Source organism: Magnolia sinica, chromosome 8, assembly GCF_029962835.1.
Source record: "Magnolia sinica isolate HGM2019 chromosome 8, MsV1, whole genome shotgun sequence".
Taxonomy (NCBI): domain Eukaryota; kingdom Viridiplantae; phylum Streptophyta; class Magnoliopsida; order Magnoliales; family Magnoliaceae; genus Magnolia; species Magnolia sinica.
The window spans coordinates 22,286,274-22,301,228 of NC_080580.1; the positions used below are offsets into that span (position 1 = coordinate 22,286,274).

At 40.0% G+C, this 14,955-nt stretch overlaps 1 protein-coding gene across 1 annotated transcript; it reads left to right on the forward strand.

Moving 5' to 3' along the window:
• Positions 1 to 669: 669 nt before the first annotated feature.
• Positions 670 to 8,810, forward strand: LOC131253075 (receptor-like protein kinase HERK 1). Its single transcript, XM_058253902.1, has 2 exons — positions 670 to 3,730; positions 7,938 to 8,810. The coding sequence occupies exon 1, from the start codon at positions 1,170 to 1,172 to the stop codon at positions 3,654 to 3,656; it is 2,487 nt and encodes an 828-aa protein (XP_058109885.1). The 5' UTR covers positions 670 to 1,169; the 3' UTR covers positions 3,657 to 3,730; positions 7,938 to 8,810.
• The last annotated feature ends 6,145 nt before the right edge of the window (positions 8,811 to 14,955 follow it).

A 14,955-nucleotide genomic window follows, 5' to 3' on the forward strand; every position in this document is an offset into this window, starting at 1 on the left:
AAATTTCTAAAGAAAGGGCGTTTTTTTTTTTAGCGGGGGAGAGGGAGCCGATTAGCTGTTACCCGGGTAACACCATAGTAGGTGTTACTCCAACGGTGTGGGGCCTATATTAATGTATTTTTTTGTATATCCACGCCGTCCATCTGTTTTTCATCTCATTTTAGTATGAAATCCCAAAAATTAATAGGATTAAAATATAAGATGGACCATACCGCAAGAAACAGTGATGAATGGCCGTTAAAAACTTTTTGTGGGCCACAAAAGTTTTAGATCAAGATGATATTTCTATTTCCCATCACCCAGTTATTATTGACATTATCAAAAGGTTGGATAGGAAATAAACATTAAGAAAAACTTACGATGTGCCCTTTGAATTTTTACCGGTGAAGCATTCAATCACCACTGTTTCCTGTAGTGTGATACAAGTAAGATTTGGATCTTATTAATTGTTTTCATCACGTTCTTAAATGTGATGGAAAAATAGAAGGACGGAGTAGATATACAAAATATCATCAAGGTGGGCCCCACGGTAAGGGCAATACCCACTAAGGTGCTACCCGGGTAACACCTAATTCACTCCTTTTTTCTTTTCTTTTCCTTTTTTTTTTTTTTTTTTTTTTTTTTTTTTTTTTAATTGTTTTTTCAACCTCCTTTCTGTCTTCTTCTTTTTTATTCAATCTCTCTCTCTCTCTCTCTCAATGCCATCTCCTAAAACTTCCAAAACCTTCCCACCACTCCTTCCATACCATTTAAAAAGAGAAGGAAAAGGTCAGCTCTTGCATTAGCTGTATCATTTTTCTACACTATATTCCAGGTTCCATGATATTGACCGCTTTTCTTTTATATCTTCTCCCTCTCTTTCACACCTGAATACATCTAACATCAGATCTAGAAAATACCCGCTTGGTATAAGGCTTAGATCAATGCCAGTAAATGCTTTCTGCATCAAAAGTAGCTTCTTTTCTTGTTTTTGAATGAAATATTTGAGGAATCCATTGAAAGAAGAAATGGGTCTTGCCTTTTCAATGTTTTTGGGTCTGAAATAAGCTCAAAGGTGCAATCTTTTCCTATTTTCCCTGTTTTTCTTTGATGGGTTTTTGAGATCTTCATCTGATTCTCTATAAATCTTTCTTTTGTTAGATTAGAGCTCAAATAGACTATCTTTGGTGATGGGTAGCATTAGAGAACTTAAGTTGCTGATTTGGGTTTCATTTGTTTTGAATTTAGTATGCATTTCTGTAGCATTTGATCCTGTAGACAAATACTTGATAGACTGTGGATCATCCACAGACACACCTGTCGATGGTATTGGTAATTTCAGTGCTGATAACTCCAATTCGGTGAAAATTTCAACTCCTCAAACTATTTTTGCCAACACTCCTTCGAATTCGATCCCATCCTCTGTTGATGCCTCGGCTTTGTATCAAACAGCCCGTATCCTCACGGGGCCCTCTTCCTACACCTTTTCGATCCGACAGCCAGGGCGGCACTGGGTTCGCCTCTATTTCTTCCCGTTCGTCTACCAAGATTATGACATGAAAACAGCCAGCTTCAATGTTTCCACACGCGAATTAGTCCTCCTCCAGAACTACCAGTTAAGGAATGCTTCGGCTGTGGTTAAGGAATTTTCTGTGTTGAGTTCGGACACTCTTGTCCTCATGTTCACACCTTCTATCAATTCGTTTGCGTTTGTAAATGCCATTGAAGTCATTTCGGTCCCTGACAATCTCATCACTGAAGATGCCCGGACCATTAATCCAGTCGGGACATATAATGGGCTGCCGAACAAGACGTTAGAGACGGTTTATAGGGTGAATATGGGTGCACCGAGTGTGGCCCCTTCAAATGATACTCTGGGGAGGGCATGGATACCTGATGAGACTTTCTTGCTAAATAAAAATCTTGCCAAATCCGTCAATTTCTCAGGACAGATCCAGTATTCGGCCGGAGTCACCCCGGATATTGCGCCTGATATCGTCTACGCCACTGCCACGGAGATGAATAATGTGAACATCTCCAACGGCAATTTCAATGTGACATGGGAGTTTCCAGTGGATGCCAGTTTCAGTTATTTGACACGGATGCATTTCTGTGACATTGTTAGTCCTGCACTAAACGAGCTATACTTCAATGTCTATATCAATGGCTGGTTGGTCGAACGTCCGCTTGACCTCTCAATTCTAACAACGAACACCTTGGCTGCACCATATTATACAGATTTTATTGTGGGTGTTACTGATGGGTCTGGTAAGATTCGAGTGAGCATTGGGCCTTCGCCTGTAGCGCAGGTTCCGAATGCCATCATGAATGGGCTGGAGATTATGAGGATCAAAGACAACGGTGGGGCATTGTTGCAGCAGACAAGCTCAAAGAAGAGTGTTGGTGTTATAGTGGGCGCAGTCGTTGGGGCAGTTGCCGCCATTGTCTTTGCTGCATTTTTCTTCCTGTTTTGTAGAAGACGGAAACTGCAGCGGCCATACTCAAAGACATGGGTGCCTTTCTCTGTGATTGGAGGGAATTCCCACACCTCAGGAAGTAAGTTCTCAAGCGGAACGACTAGTACTACGCTATCTGGACAGAACCTTGGCTTCCGTTTCCCTTTCGTTGCATTGCAAGAAGCAACGAACGACTTTGATGAGAATTGGGTCATTGGGGTTGGAGGCTTTGGGAAGGTCTACAAGGGAGAGCTGAAAGACGGCACGAAAGTGGCGGTGAAACGGGGCAACCCACGATCGCAACAAGGTATCACGGAATTCCGAACTGAAATCGAGATGTTGTCCAAATTCCGCCACCGGCATCTGGTGTCATTGATCGGGTACTGCGATGAGCGGAACGAGATGATTCTTGTTTATGAATACATGGAAAATGGGACTCTAAAGAACCATTTGTATGGCTCAGATCTTCCTAGTCTAAGCTGGAAACAGAGGCTTGAGATATGCATTGGATCTGCCAGAGGACTTCACTACCTCCACACTGGTTCGGCAAAGGCTGTCATACACCGTGACGTCAAGTCTGCAAACATTTTACTCGATGAGAATCTCATGGCAAAGGTTGCAGATTTCGGGCTCTCGAAAGCGGGGCCTGAGCTCGATCAGACCCATGTGAGTACTGCAGTGAAAGGAAGTTTTGGGTATCTCGATCCTGAGTATTTTCGAAGGCAGCAGCTGACAGAGAAATCAGATGTGTACTCGTTTGGTGTGGTTTTGCTAGAAGTCCTTTGTGCTCGACCAGTGATTGATCCAACCCTTCCAAGGGAGATGGTGAACATTGCGGAGTGGGCTATGAAGTGGCAGAAAAAGGGGCAATTGTCTCAGATTGTCGATCCTCATCTCTCAGGTCAGATAAGGTCTGATTCTCTGAGGAAGTTTGGGGACACGATTGAGAAATGCCTGGCCGATTATGGCGTCGACCGGCCTTCAATGGGAGATGTGTTGTGGAATTTGGAGTATGCGCTGCAGCTTCAAGAGACAGTGGTGCCGAGCGATCTTGATGGAGATAGTGTTAATCAGATAGATAAGTTTTCTCAGCGAGTCAACAGCATCAGCCATGTGGAAAGTGTTACCGTTCAAAGGCAGGAAATGTCGAGTGTGGAAGATCTTTCAGGTGTATCAATGAGCAGAGTCTTTTCACAGCTGGTGAAAGCTGAAGGGAGGTAGATGGGACTTGAACATAGCACATGAGGAACGATTCACACTTCAGCTCATACGTGGGACCCACCATTTCCTAATGAGTGAGTTCCACTCTTTCTCCTGTAAACATCATGTTGGATCATCTATTTTGAGCAGCTGTTCCATGTATCGAAATGCACCAAGCTTGTGATTCTATTTGTAGGATTCTATTTTCAGCCCCTATCATCAAACAAAGCATCTTACTGTGTTGTTATTATGTTTTAAAAAAATAATCAGTTACTATGTTGTAGAAGGATTGTAACTTAAGCTTCATTCATTATATCTTTCCTCACATTTATATGATGCGTGTTTACATCTTGCCTCTTGATACACATGAATTATCTTCCAGTTTGTCAATATCGCTACAAAGGGTGCATATTGATGCGCTGTTGAATTGAATTGCAACTAAAGTTCAATAAAATGATAACAACCTGATTGTAATTGTCTTTCTTAGCATCCATATTGAGTGTTTTGGCTCGAAATTGCAATTCTGCTGCTTTCAAGCCAAACTTGCAAGAAATGTAACTGTCATTTGACTAAGGGCTCATTTGGCAGCATGGATTTTTCATTCTGTGGAATCCAGTGGATTTTGTAACCTTTGGAATCGAGTTGATTTTGCAAATCACACCTTTTAGGTGGGAATGCAAAAAGGATCATTACAAGCAGTGTTCGAGTTGTCGAGGAAATGTCGATATTATCGCCGATAGGGCCAGTGACACCGAAACCCCATTTTTTCATTTCTCTTCGGATTATCGGTTAAATATCGGCGATATTGACGAAAATCTTGGATTATCGCCGACCAAAAATCCAATAAATAGGTAAGAAAACCCCTCTTTCAAAAAATCGGAAAAAATATCAGAACGTGGAAGATCTCTTACTTGTTGATCGGAAGTCGGAGCTCCAAAGAATGCCTCGATCAACAGTGGAAGAACGCCAATTGATAGTGCCGGATTTACGGGTAAGAAAATCCTCCTTTCTTGGGCAACAATCCTCCTCCAAAAATCCCCTTTCTTCGGCCGCATTTTCTCTTCGACGAGATTTTAGGTTTTGTTTTTAAAAAAAAAAAAAGAAAAAAGAAAAGAAAGGAAGATATGTAGCGTGAGTCCGTGACTAGCGTCAAGCGCGTGATGCGGTTTCGCTAGTGACACTGCCAGGTGGTTCGTCGTAAGTGTTTTGTGGGCCCACCATGATCTATGTGTTTTATCAACACCATCCATTCATTTTTACACGTCGTTTTAATCTATTTTCTTATAAATGAGATTGATTAGAATCTCAGGTGGACCACACCATGGGAAAACAGTAATGATTGAACGTCTATCATTAAAAACCTCTTAGGCCCACTGTAACGTTTATTTGACATCTAACCTATGGATTAGGTCACACGGCATGTAGGTCAGGTCGACCTGGATTAAGGCAAAAAACAAATATGAACTTGATCCAAAGTTGTTGTAGCTCTAGGAAGTTTTTAATGGTGAGAGTTCAATCAATGCTGTGTGGCCCATTTGAGATTTTGATCAACTTTAGTTTTGGGTTCTTACCATAAAATTATCTGTAAAATGAATTAGACGGTATGGATGATACACATACATCATGTTTGAGGTCCACAAAGCACCGACCACTAGCCATTGGCTAGTCGTAGGGAGTATCTAATTCGTTTGAGGTAGCGGATTGCGTACGTGAGTACATCGTATGGGTTGGAACCTGAGTAAACTCGGTGAGGTTCACCGTGATTTATTTATTTTATCCACTCCATCCATACATTTTAATAGATAATTAGGCCTTTGGGAAAACAAATGAGGCATATCCAATGTTCAAATGGACCACACCACAAGAAACAGTTGTATTGAATGTCTACCATTGAAAAATACTTGGAGGGCCATGGAAGTTTTGGATCAAGCTTATATTTGTGTTTTCCCTTCATCCATGTCTGTATGATCTTACGAACAAATTGGATGAAAAATAAACATCACGGTGGGGCCTAGAAAGGTTTCAACGGTGGAAATCATTATCCCCACTATTTCCAGTGGTATGATCTACTAAATCTTTGGATATGAATCAATTTTGGGCTCAACCCCTTAAATTTGATGGAAAAACGGATGGACGGTGTGGATATACCACATACATTTAATGTGTGCCCAAATGAGTGATCAATTATGTTTAAACGGTGGTCACTGAATCTCCACTATTTTCTCTCGTGCGGCTGCCCTGAGTTTTGGATACATATGATTTTTTATCTGATGTCCTAAAATGATCTAAAAAAACGGATGGACGGGGTGGATTTTTTAAAAACATTATGATGGTCAGCATCTCAGTGCAGGAAGGAAATCACCGTCCACGACGCGGATTAGTTGTTAAGTAGGGAGACTCGCTGGTGACGTCACCTAGTTTTGTAGGCCCCACCATGATGTATGTGTTGTATCCTCACCGTCTATTTATTTTTTTAGACCATTTTAGGGTATGAGACCAAAAATGAGGTATATCCCAATCTCAAGTGGACCACATTACAGGAAATAGTGTTGGGTCCTTGCTCTTACTCTGGTGGTAGACTCGCGGGAGTTTCAACACCTGGTCGAGGGTTCGAGTACACATAGGTGGTGAAATCTCACTGCGGCGTGAGTGTGTGATGGTGTGTGTGCTGTAAAAATAATAATAATAATAATAAATAATAAATAATAAATAAAAAAAATAGAAAAAATGAAAAAAAGAGAAGAAAAAAAGGAAACAATGTTGAATGAACGTGGACCATTGAAAACTTTTTGAGCCCATAAAAGTATTGGATCAAGCTAATATTTGATTTTCCCCCTCATCTAGGTCTGTATGACCTAATCATACATATTGGATGTCAAATAAATAGTATAGTGGGCCTTAGTAGGATTTTAATGGTGGATATCCAATCATTATTGTTTTCATGTAGTGTGGTCCATTAGAGATTTGGATCTGACTTATTCTTTATTCTGTAAACTAAAATGATATCTTCGAATGGTTGGACGGTGTGGATATGAATACCGAGTAATTTATGTGGGTCCACTGTGATTTACATATTTTTTCCACTCTGTCCATCCATTTTATCACATAAATTGAGGGCTTTAGCCCAAAAACTAAGTATATCCAAATCTCAAGTGGACCTCACCATGGAAACAGTGTGAATTGAAATTATACCGTCTAAAATTCCATAAGGCCAAAGAAGTTTTGGATCAATCTGTTATTTGTGTTTTTCCTTCATCCATGTCTTTGTGATCTTATGAACGGGTTGGATGACAAATAAACATCATTGTAGGCCCTACCAAGGTTTCAACTGTGGAAATCATTATTACCACTGTTTCATGTGGTGTGGTCCACTTGAGCTTTGGACATGCTTCAAATTTCGAAACAACCATTAAAATGAGCTGAAAAAACGGATGGACGGCGTGGATAACCCACGCACATTCATGGTGGGCCCAACATATTGGGCAACAGTAGTACTCTCAACTGCCACGGGATCCGGACAATGATTACGAGCCACCTCATCATTCTATGTGGGGATGAAATATGACCAGAAATATGTATGTTTTTTAATTCATTTACTTTTGCATGTCTTCATTGTTATAAGTTTGCATTTGTATTATATAAACTCATTTTGGTTATTATTTGAGTGATTTCTTATGACAACGCATGCCTTTTGGCCCCCATTAAATGGAAACTTCTTATTTAATGCAATCTTTTTGTAATTTTTTTATTCCTGAATATGTAAATATGTGTATTTAGGCAAGTCCTGAAGTTTCACTGAAAAATTCCACCATTTTCTCCATGTTTCCCTCTTTTTCCCTGCATTTCCGGTTATCGGCGATATTATTGGCGATAACGATATTATATCTTTATCTCTGGCCAACGAAACTTGTAGCGATACCGACAACTCGAACATCTTTTGAGGGACTGTGCTTCTCTGATATCCAAATCCCTCAAAATCATTGCTACCAAATGAACCCCCGCCCAAAAGAAAAAGAAAAAGAAAAAAAGAAATCCCACAAAACTCTCTGAATCCAAGCTGCCAAATGAGCCTGTAATCAAGTTGGGTTATTCGTTTCATCCCTCGCATGTCTTAACCTCTCGATGTTGTATGTGTGGGTCCCTTCATAGAGTAACTCACGGATGACGTTCATGCATGAGTGCTAGCCCTTTACACACAAAAAAACTGCATTCCAACACAACTGTAGACCTCATGCTTATAGTGCTTCTGTTAATTAACCTAGTTGGAATTACATGCTTATGTTGTGCATTACAATGTATTAGGAGGTATGGCACGTGCGATGCACACGTGGAGAGAGGAAGGAAGAGAGGAAGTCGGGAATGGGGATAGAGAAAGTCATGCCTTTAACAAGCAAGAGAGGATGTTAAATTACAAAAAATGTCCTTTCTTTTGCTAAAAACTGTTCCCATGTCCAGTAATTAAAACCACCGTCTTAAATAACTACACCATGTAGCGTGTAGCTTACGCTACATAGCGTAGCTTAGCCTTAACGCTACAATAGCTAAGTTGCATGGAGCCTATGCTACATGTTCCGTAGCTCACATTACAAGTTATTTTTCACTACAACATTAAAATCAATCAATGTTTTGTTACATTTTTCTATTTTCAATAAAAATTAGTTAATCTTTTCAATGCTTTTAATAAAAATAAATGAGTAGCAGCATCAAATCATTTTCGTTGCTCTTTCTTTACCTTTATGCTTAATGACTACCCTTTCCTATTACTTTAGGTTGCGCTTGGTTGCACAAACATCATGAAGTTTTGTTAAATTTCATTATCAGTCCATCTAGTTTGGTGAATATCATGAAATTGGTGCAACCAAATGCAGCCTTGATTAAAAATCTGGAAGTAGCTTGCAGCTTATGCTACACGCTATGTAGCTTATGCCTCACGCTTTAGAGGGGTGAACACTACGCTACCTTCTATTCATTATTTAAAGCATTGGTTAAAACTACTCCGGAAACTAATTGCAAGGGTAATTTTGTCTTTGGCTAGCAACTTTTTGTGGGTAAAATCTTTGCTGTTTACAGGGTTTTTGCAGGTGAAATCTGAAATATGAACTGTACGTTAAACAACAGCCACATTTTCCAGTTCCCAAAACACTGCCAATGTAATTTAAAATGCTTTCCCACGTCCTTTGAATATTCAATGTTCTCCACCCGATGAAACTAATTGTAGGGGTAAAATTGGCCAAATGCTAGTCGCTTTATATATAATATAGATGTTTGTGTATGAATGTGTTTGGTCATATATACATTGATACATAAATGCCGCTCTTTCACAAGTAAACTCTATTCATCAAGGAAGTGAGGAGAAGTCAGATTTCAGATATTTCTTTGGGCTCAGAGAAAGGTACACACACACACACACATGAGATGACCATGAGATAAACTCAGTTTTGGAGTGCAACTAGCCCTGGTTCAAGACCAGTACAACTCGGTCCAACTCTGTTAGAGGTGGACCCGAAGCAGTGGCAAACAAAACTGAGTCAATAGTCATTTAGACTCGGTTTTGCCTGATTTTTTATTCCATGAAGATTCTTTTTCAAAGGAGGAAATATGCAATAGAATGGAATCAGGGGGAAGTTGGGAAGTTTTTGCACTTCATAATTAAGAGGCAGGAGAAACTTAAGTTGTGTTTTGGGTTTGGTTTGATTTGATTTTTGAAGTCTTCAACGAATTAGGTTGTTGCTATTTAGTTGAGTAAGAAGAGGTGGGGTTGTCGACTTGAGCTAGGATAGGTTTCCTTCGCAGAATTAGTGTTTATTCTAGTTGAAGCTAGTGTTTAATTCGCAGTAGGTAAGGGAAGGATATTGAGTTTGAAAAAGGTTCTGACCTACACCTTTAAGGGCAGTTTGAAGTGAGGGGTTTTGGGCCATGATTTGTGAAATCCTTGGAATTAAAATCTCCCATGTTTGCCTTTCGTTGGGATTTGGTAAATCCTTGGATTTTCGAAATCCATACCCGCATACAACCGTGGGTTTGAGTCAAATCCTGATCCCCGAAAAGACTAAAAAATCCACAGAGTGAGAGACTCACTCAAAAGCAATACAAAGCTATGCTCTTGCACTTACATTCCCAGATCCATGGATAAAGCTTGATTACCAAGTGATGGATTTTGGGATTTTCCAAATCCATATCCAACTCAAATCCATGAATTTGAGAAGCTTCTGGATTTACTAAATCCATATTCTCATTTCCCTGATACAAAAAAGGCCCTTATAGTTAAGAGCTCTATTGGATTTGAGCTATTAGGTACGAGTGGTGGATAAGCTGGTCATGCGATGCAAAAATAAAACAAAACAAAAAGAAAAAAGAAGGTGGTGATGCGATAGTGTCCGGAGATGAGAAACCCAAGGATACTGGGAAGATATGGAGAATGCGTTCCGTTTCCCGACAACTTCGAAGTGTTTATCTTGAGTCGAATTTCTAGATTATTGCTTTTTAGACTCCAATGAATTGCTTAGGTTCATTGAGATTTTTATCCTCTGATGGTTTAAAATGTTGCAATGCTTGCTTTCATATCGAATTTCTACCCAACGGATCTTGGTGACACCGAAACATGGGGCAATGGTAAAAATCCAAATTCTATGTTGTGATCAAGAGAGTTCAAATCGAGCGTAGAGGATAGTGTTGTGTTTGTAGTGAACACTGAATGGAAATGTCTAGAGATGAAACCCCGTTTTTCTTGGATGGAGTTTGTTGGACAACTTCCATGTTTATCTGTGAATCCTACTGTTCATTGCCGTGAAATTAAGTAGTTCCCAAAAGGGTTTCGTGCTATGAAGGTAATCGTCTTGTGATTGTGATTTGTTTGCTGGATTTGGCTGCAGCAGCCTTGAGAGGTTTTCAGCAGCACTTGTCATGCATTTCCAGAAATGACTCATTTCTAAGCTTCCATCTAACCGAACCTCTTTCGCTTGCTTTCAAAGTAGAAACCACCTTTCTTTCTTTCTTTTTGTTTGTTTGTTTGTTTTTCCTTTTGTTTTGTTTTGGGCATTAGACAGTTTGTTCACCTACCGAGGATGGGGCCTTGAAATATTAGTGATTGGCCAAACTGAATCTGTCAGGCCGGCTATCCATCCTTGGTATCAATGTCCACATTTTGAACAGTTAAGCATAGTTCTAAATCTTGCTGAATCAACTCGAAATCTTGTCTAATTGAGTCAGGCTGAAACTTGCTCTTTCTACCGACTGGGTAAGACTCGTCAAGTCAGACCAATGACTCGGTTGACTTGACATGACTCGGGTCAAGTCACTCACCTGGTCAAGTCAAATTAGGAATTTGTTACCAAATGTAAAAGGGGAAATGATGGCGTTTTGAACTCACGTCTTCTACTCTACTTGATGGTTAAGATGAAAAGTAGTTAATAGTCCAAATTCAACAAACAAATGTCCTGACAGCTTAAATTAATATAGATCAAGCCACATGTATATTTTCTTGAGTTTATTCACATGAACCTTTGTTGACTTGTATTTGTTGTAGAAAAGTAGATGCAAACTAGAAAGCCAGAAACACCATACAAGGATTTATACACTTTGTGACAACAGTAACGCATCCATGTGACAATGTATAAGGTTTGTCTCTCTAACAAACTCTATGTATGTGTTCCCAAACCCTTAAGAAGGAAAAGAGAGAGTTACTCCTCAAACCCAAATACAAAAGGTTTTACCCATAAAAGGAACTGTGGGGCCCTTTTTTCTTTTTAAATGAAAATCTACAAGCTTGGCGGTGGGTCCACTTGGAAAGTGGTCAGCCACCCCATGCATCCTCTTAGACACTCAGACAAAGCGACCGATGATTATAACATCCAACTCCCAACTCATGGTTGGTGCATTTGGCGTCGACAAAATCTCTTGGCAATATATATAATCACAGTTGGTAAATTTCTACATGATTGTAGAGCTTCATGCCAAAAGGTGCGTATGCATTATGAAACCTCAACGAGGAGAAAGCTTTATAACAGGTCACTCAGTTTCTTAGATGTTGCATTATGTAGGGCCTGTTTGGATTTTGGAATCCAAAAGGTAGGTTCAGAAGGAAAATGTCGCATTGGAAGATTCTATGGATTTTATTTTATTTTTCATATGATGTCTGTGAAATTAGAAATCTGTGGGGAAGAATCCTAATTCACCTGTTTGTTTAGTATTTCATGATTTCCATGGAAATATGGATGGGTTAATGGCCAAAAAGTGAGTCCTTTGAAGGCAAGATGGGGTCTGTATCCTTGCCCCTCGGTGGTAGACTCCCAGGAGTTTCAACATGATGTCTGGTGTTCGACTACCACCCGAAACTCTGGTTTCAACTGGCTGGGGCTCATGGTTCAGTAATCCCTAAGCTGTGAATGTCGTGTGGGGCCACATGGTGAATTGCTATGCACAAAAAAATCCCTCAGAAGACCATACCCATCAAATTGTGACCTTGTTTTGGTTGAATGTGGAGTCGTGGGCAACTTGGACCCACTTGTCTGGTCCTGAATCCAGTCGGGCCAAGTCAGGGATAATACGACGGTGACTGGTGCAGTCAACTCAATTCGACTCGACCCGGACCAGTTGCATTGGACTCAGGTCAGTCAGCAATCTTTTACTATCTTGGATGTTTTAAATTCAATACACGAGATCCATGGGGCCCACATACATATACACACTCATTGGATTGTGCCTCAATTTCCTACAACAGTTGTTGAGGGAGCCAGTGCAACAGAAATCTCTATGGGGCTCACTGTGATGAACGTGTGACATCCACTCGGTACATCATTTGCGAGCTGATAGTGCTAGGAGGTGGGCCAAATATCAAGCCGATCCAAAACTTAAGTGGGCCACACCATGGGGAATAGTGGAAAAAAAAAAGAAGGAAACTTTACAAAATAGTACCTCATTAACATGGTATTTACATTGCCATGCTTTTTTAAGTAACATTTTCATTAAGCCACCTCATTAATGAAGTTATGGTCAAAAGGGTACCTTCAGTTAGTTTTATGTAAAATGACAAAAATGCCCACCCATTAATGAGGTTGCTTAAGATAAACACCATTAATGAAGTGTTATTATCATTAAAAAAATCTAAAAAAGAAAAAATCCAAGAGTTCTCCCACGTGGATTGCATACAGAAGTGGCTAATGGTCGGTGATCTATGGCCCCACCATGATGTACCTGTTTTATCCACGCCGTCCATCAGATCTTAATCTCAGATGGACCACACCATACAAAACAGTGGTGATTGAATGCCTACCACTAAAATCTTTCTAGACCTTAATGCCCACCATAAATTTTATTTTCCATCCAACCTGTAGATTAGGGCACCCAGATCTGGATGATGGGAAATCGGAAACTTTCATTCATGGCCCCAAGAAGTTTTTAATGGTGAGGGTTCAATCACCATTGTTTCTTATGGTATGATCCATCTGAAATTTGGATCAGCTTTATTTTTTAGCTCATCCCATTAGATAATCTCACAAAATGGATGGAATGTGTGGAAAAAGCACATACATTATGGTCGGCCGTAGATGTATGTGTCTTATCTACACTGTTCACCTGTTTTTGCAGATCATTTTAGGGCCTGAGCTGAAAATTGAAGCATATCCAAAGCTTAACTAGACCACACTACAGGAAACAGTAGGAATACTAACAGCCACCTTTCTTGGGCTCACAATGATGTTTATTTGTTATCTAACCTATTCACGAGGTCACACGGACATAGATAAAGCGAAAACACAAATATGAGGTGACACTGACATAGATAAAGGGAAAACACAAATATAAGGTCACCCCAGACATTTATTATGGTAAAACACATTATTTTGATCCAAAACTTGCGTGGCACCCAAGAAGTTTTCAATGGTAAGCATTCAATTTATACGGATTCCTATGGTGTGGTCTACTTGAGCTTTGGATATAGTTCTATTTTGGGACCATGCCCTAAAATGAGCTAGTGAACAGATGGACGACTTGGATAAGACACATATATTACAATAGGCCCACCGAGTTTGCTCAGTATGCAATTAGCTCCCTTCCCTATTAGCTGCGGCTAGAGCTGGACACAAACAAAGCCTGCTCAAAAGCTTGCTTCGGATTGGTTTGAAAACGCTTGGATTGAATTAGTTCAAATAGAAGTTCAAATCAAACTTAAGCTCATTTAAAAAACAAGAAATTTTTTTTTCTTCTTTTTTTAAGGAAAAAAAAAAAAAAAAAGCTCAAACCAAATGAGTGTCGGCTTGGCTCGAAGCTCGGCTTAATTCAACTTGGTCTAATTCGGCTTGATTCAGCTTGGTCTAATTCGCTTGATTCGGCTCGCAGATTGTATGCACTATGTTTCGTGTGGTGTGATCCACTTGACCTTTGAATATGATTCAATTTTGAGATATTGTCCGAAAATGATATGTAAAAATGGATGGACAGCTTAGATAATATATACACATGACATGTGAATAATACACAATGCATATAAACAAATATACATTGCTTCTTTTGGTTTGGTTGATTTGAGTTGACGGGTGACCTCAACACCCGCCACATAGTTGGTGTCAAATCTTTGTGGGCTCCACCATGGTATACAGCATGGTGGGGCCATAGATCTTTGGTGTTCCACGCAAACAGTTTCCGTAGGCCAATCTCATCCGTTCATACGCATAGCGCAATCAAAATCATGAGCACATCTGATAATGGATTTGTCTGTTGACTTTGTACCGTTCTCATTCTACCGTCCATTAGATTTCTACCTAAGGGCCCATAAAGTATAGTATTTCTCTCATGATCCATCTAAAATGGGGTCCACCATCTGCATGGTTAACTTTGAATTAGCTATATGCTACGCACAGTTTCTGGGTGCAGGAGTATGACTTATAAAACTCCTCCAATGCATCGGAGATTTTCTTAGAAAATGAGATATAAGATTGAAGGTACAAGTGGATGAGTGGATGCCAGCAGTGTTGCCGACCCGAATTGCCTATGCCCCCACCAACGGGAATTCCAGAAGTGGAAGGACGCAGATTATGTGGTGTTGTTTCCCACACTACCCCTAGTGGGGGCCGCCTTGATTGATGGGTTTATCAACACCGTCCATCCATTTTGCCATATCATTTTAAGATATAAATCCAAAAATGAGGCAGATCCAAGCTCAAGTGGACCACAACACAGAACCAGCAGTGATAATAATGACCACTGTCGAAACCTTTCTAGGGCCCACCGTGATGTTATTTGCCATTCAACCTGTTCATAAGGTTACATAGAATTTGATGAAGGCAAAACACAAATATTAGCTTGATCCAAAACTTTTGCAGCT

Coding starts and splice junctions, on each gene's coding strand:
- LOC131253075 (XM_058253902.1), top strand. CDS start 1,170: ATGGGTAGCATTAGAGAACTTAAGTTGCTGATTTGGGTTTCATTTGTT.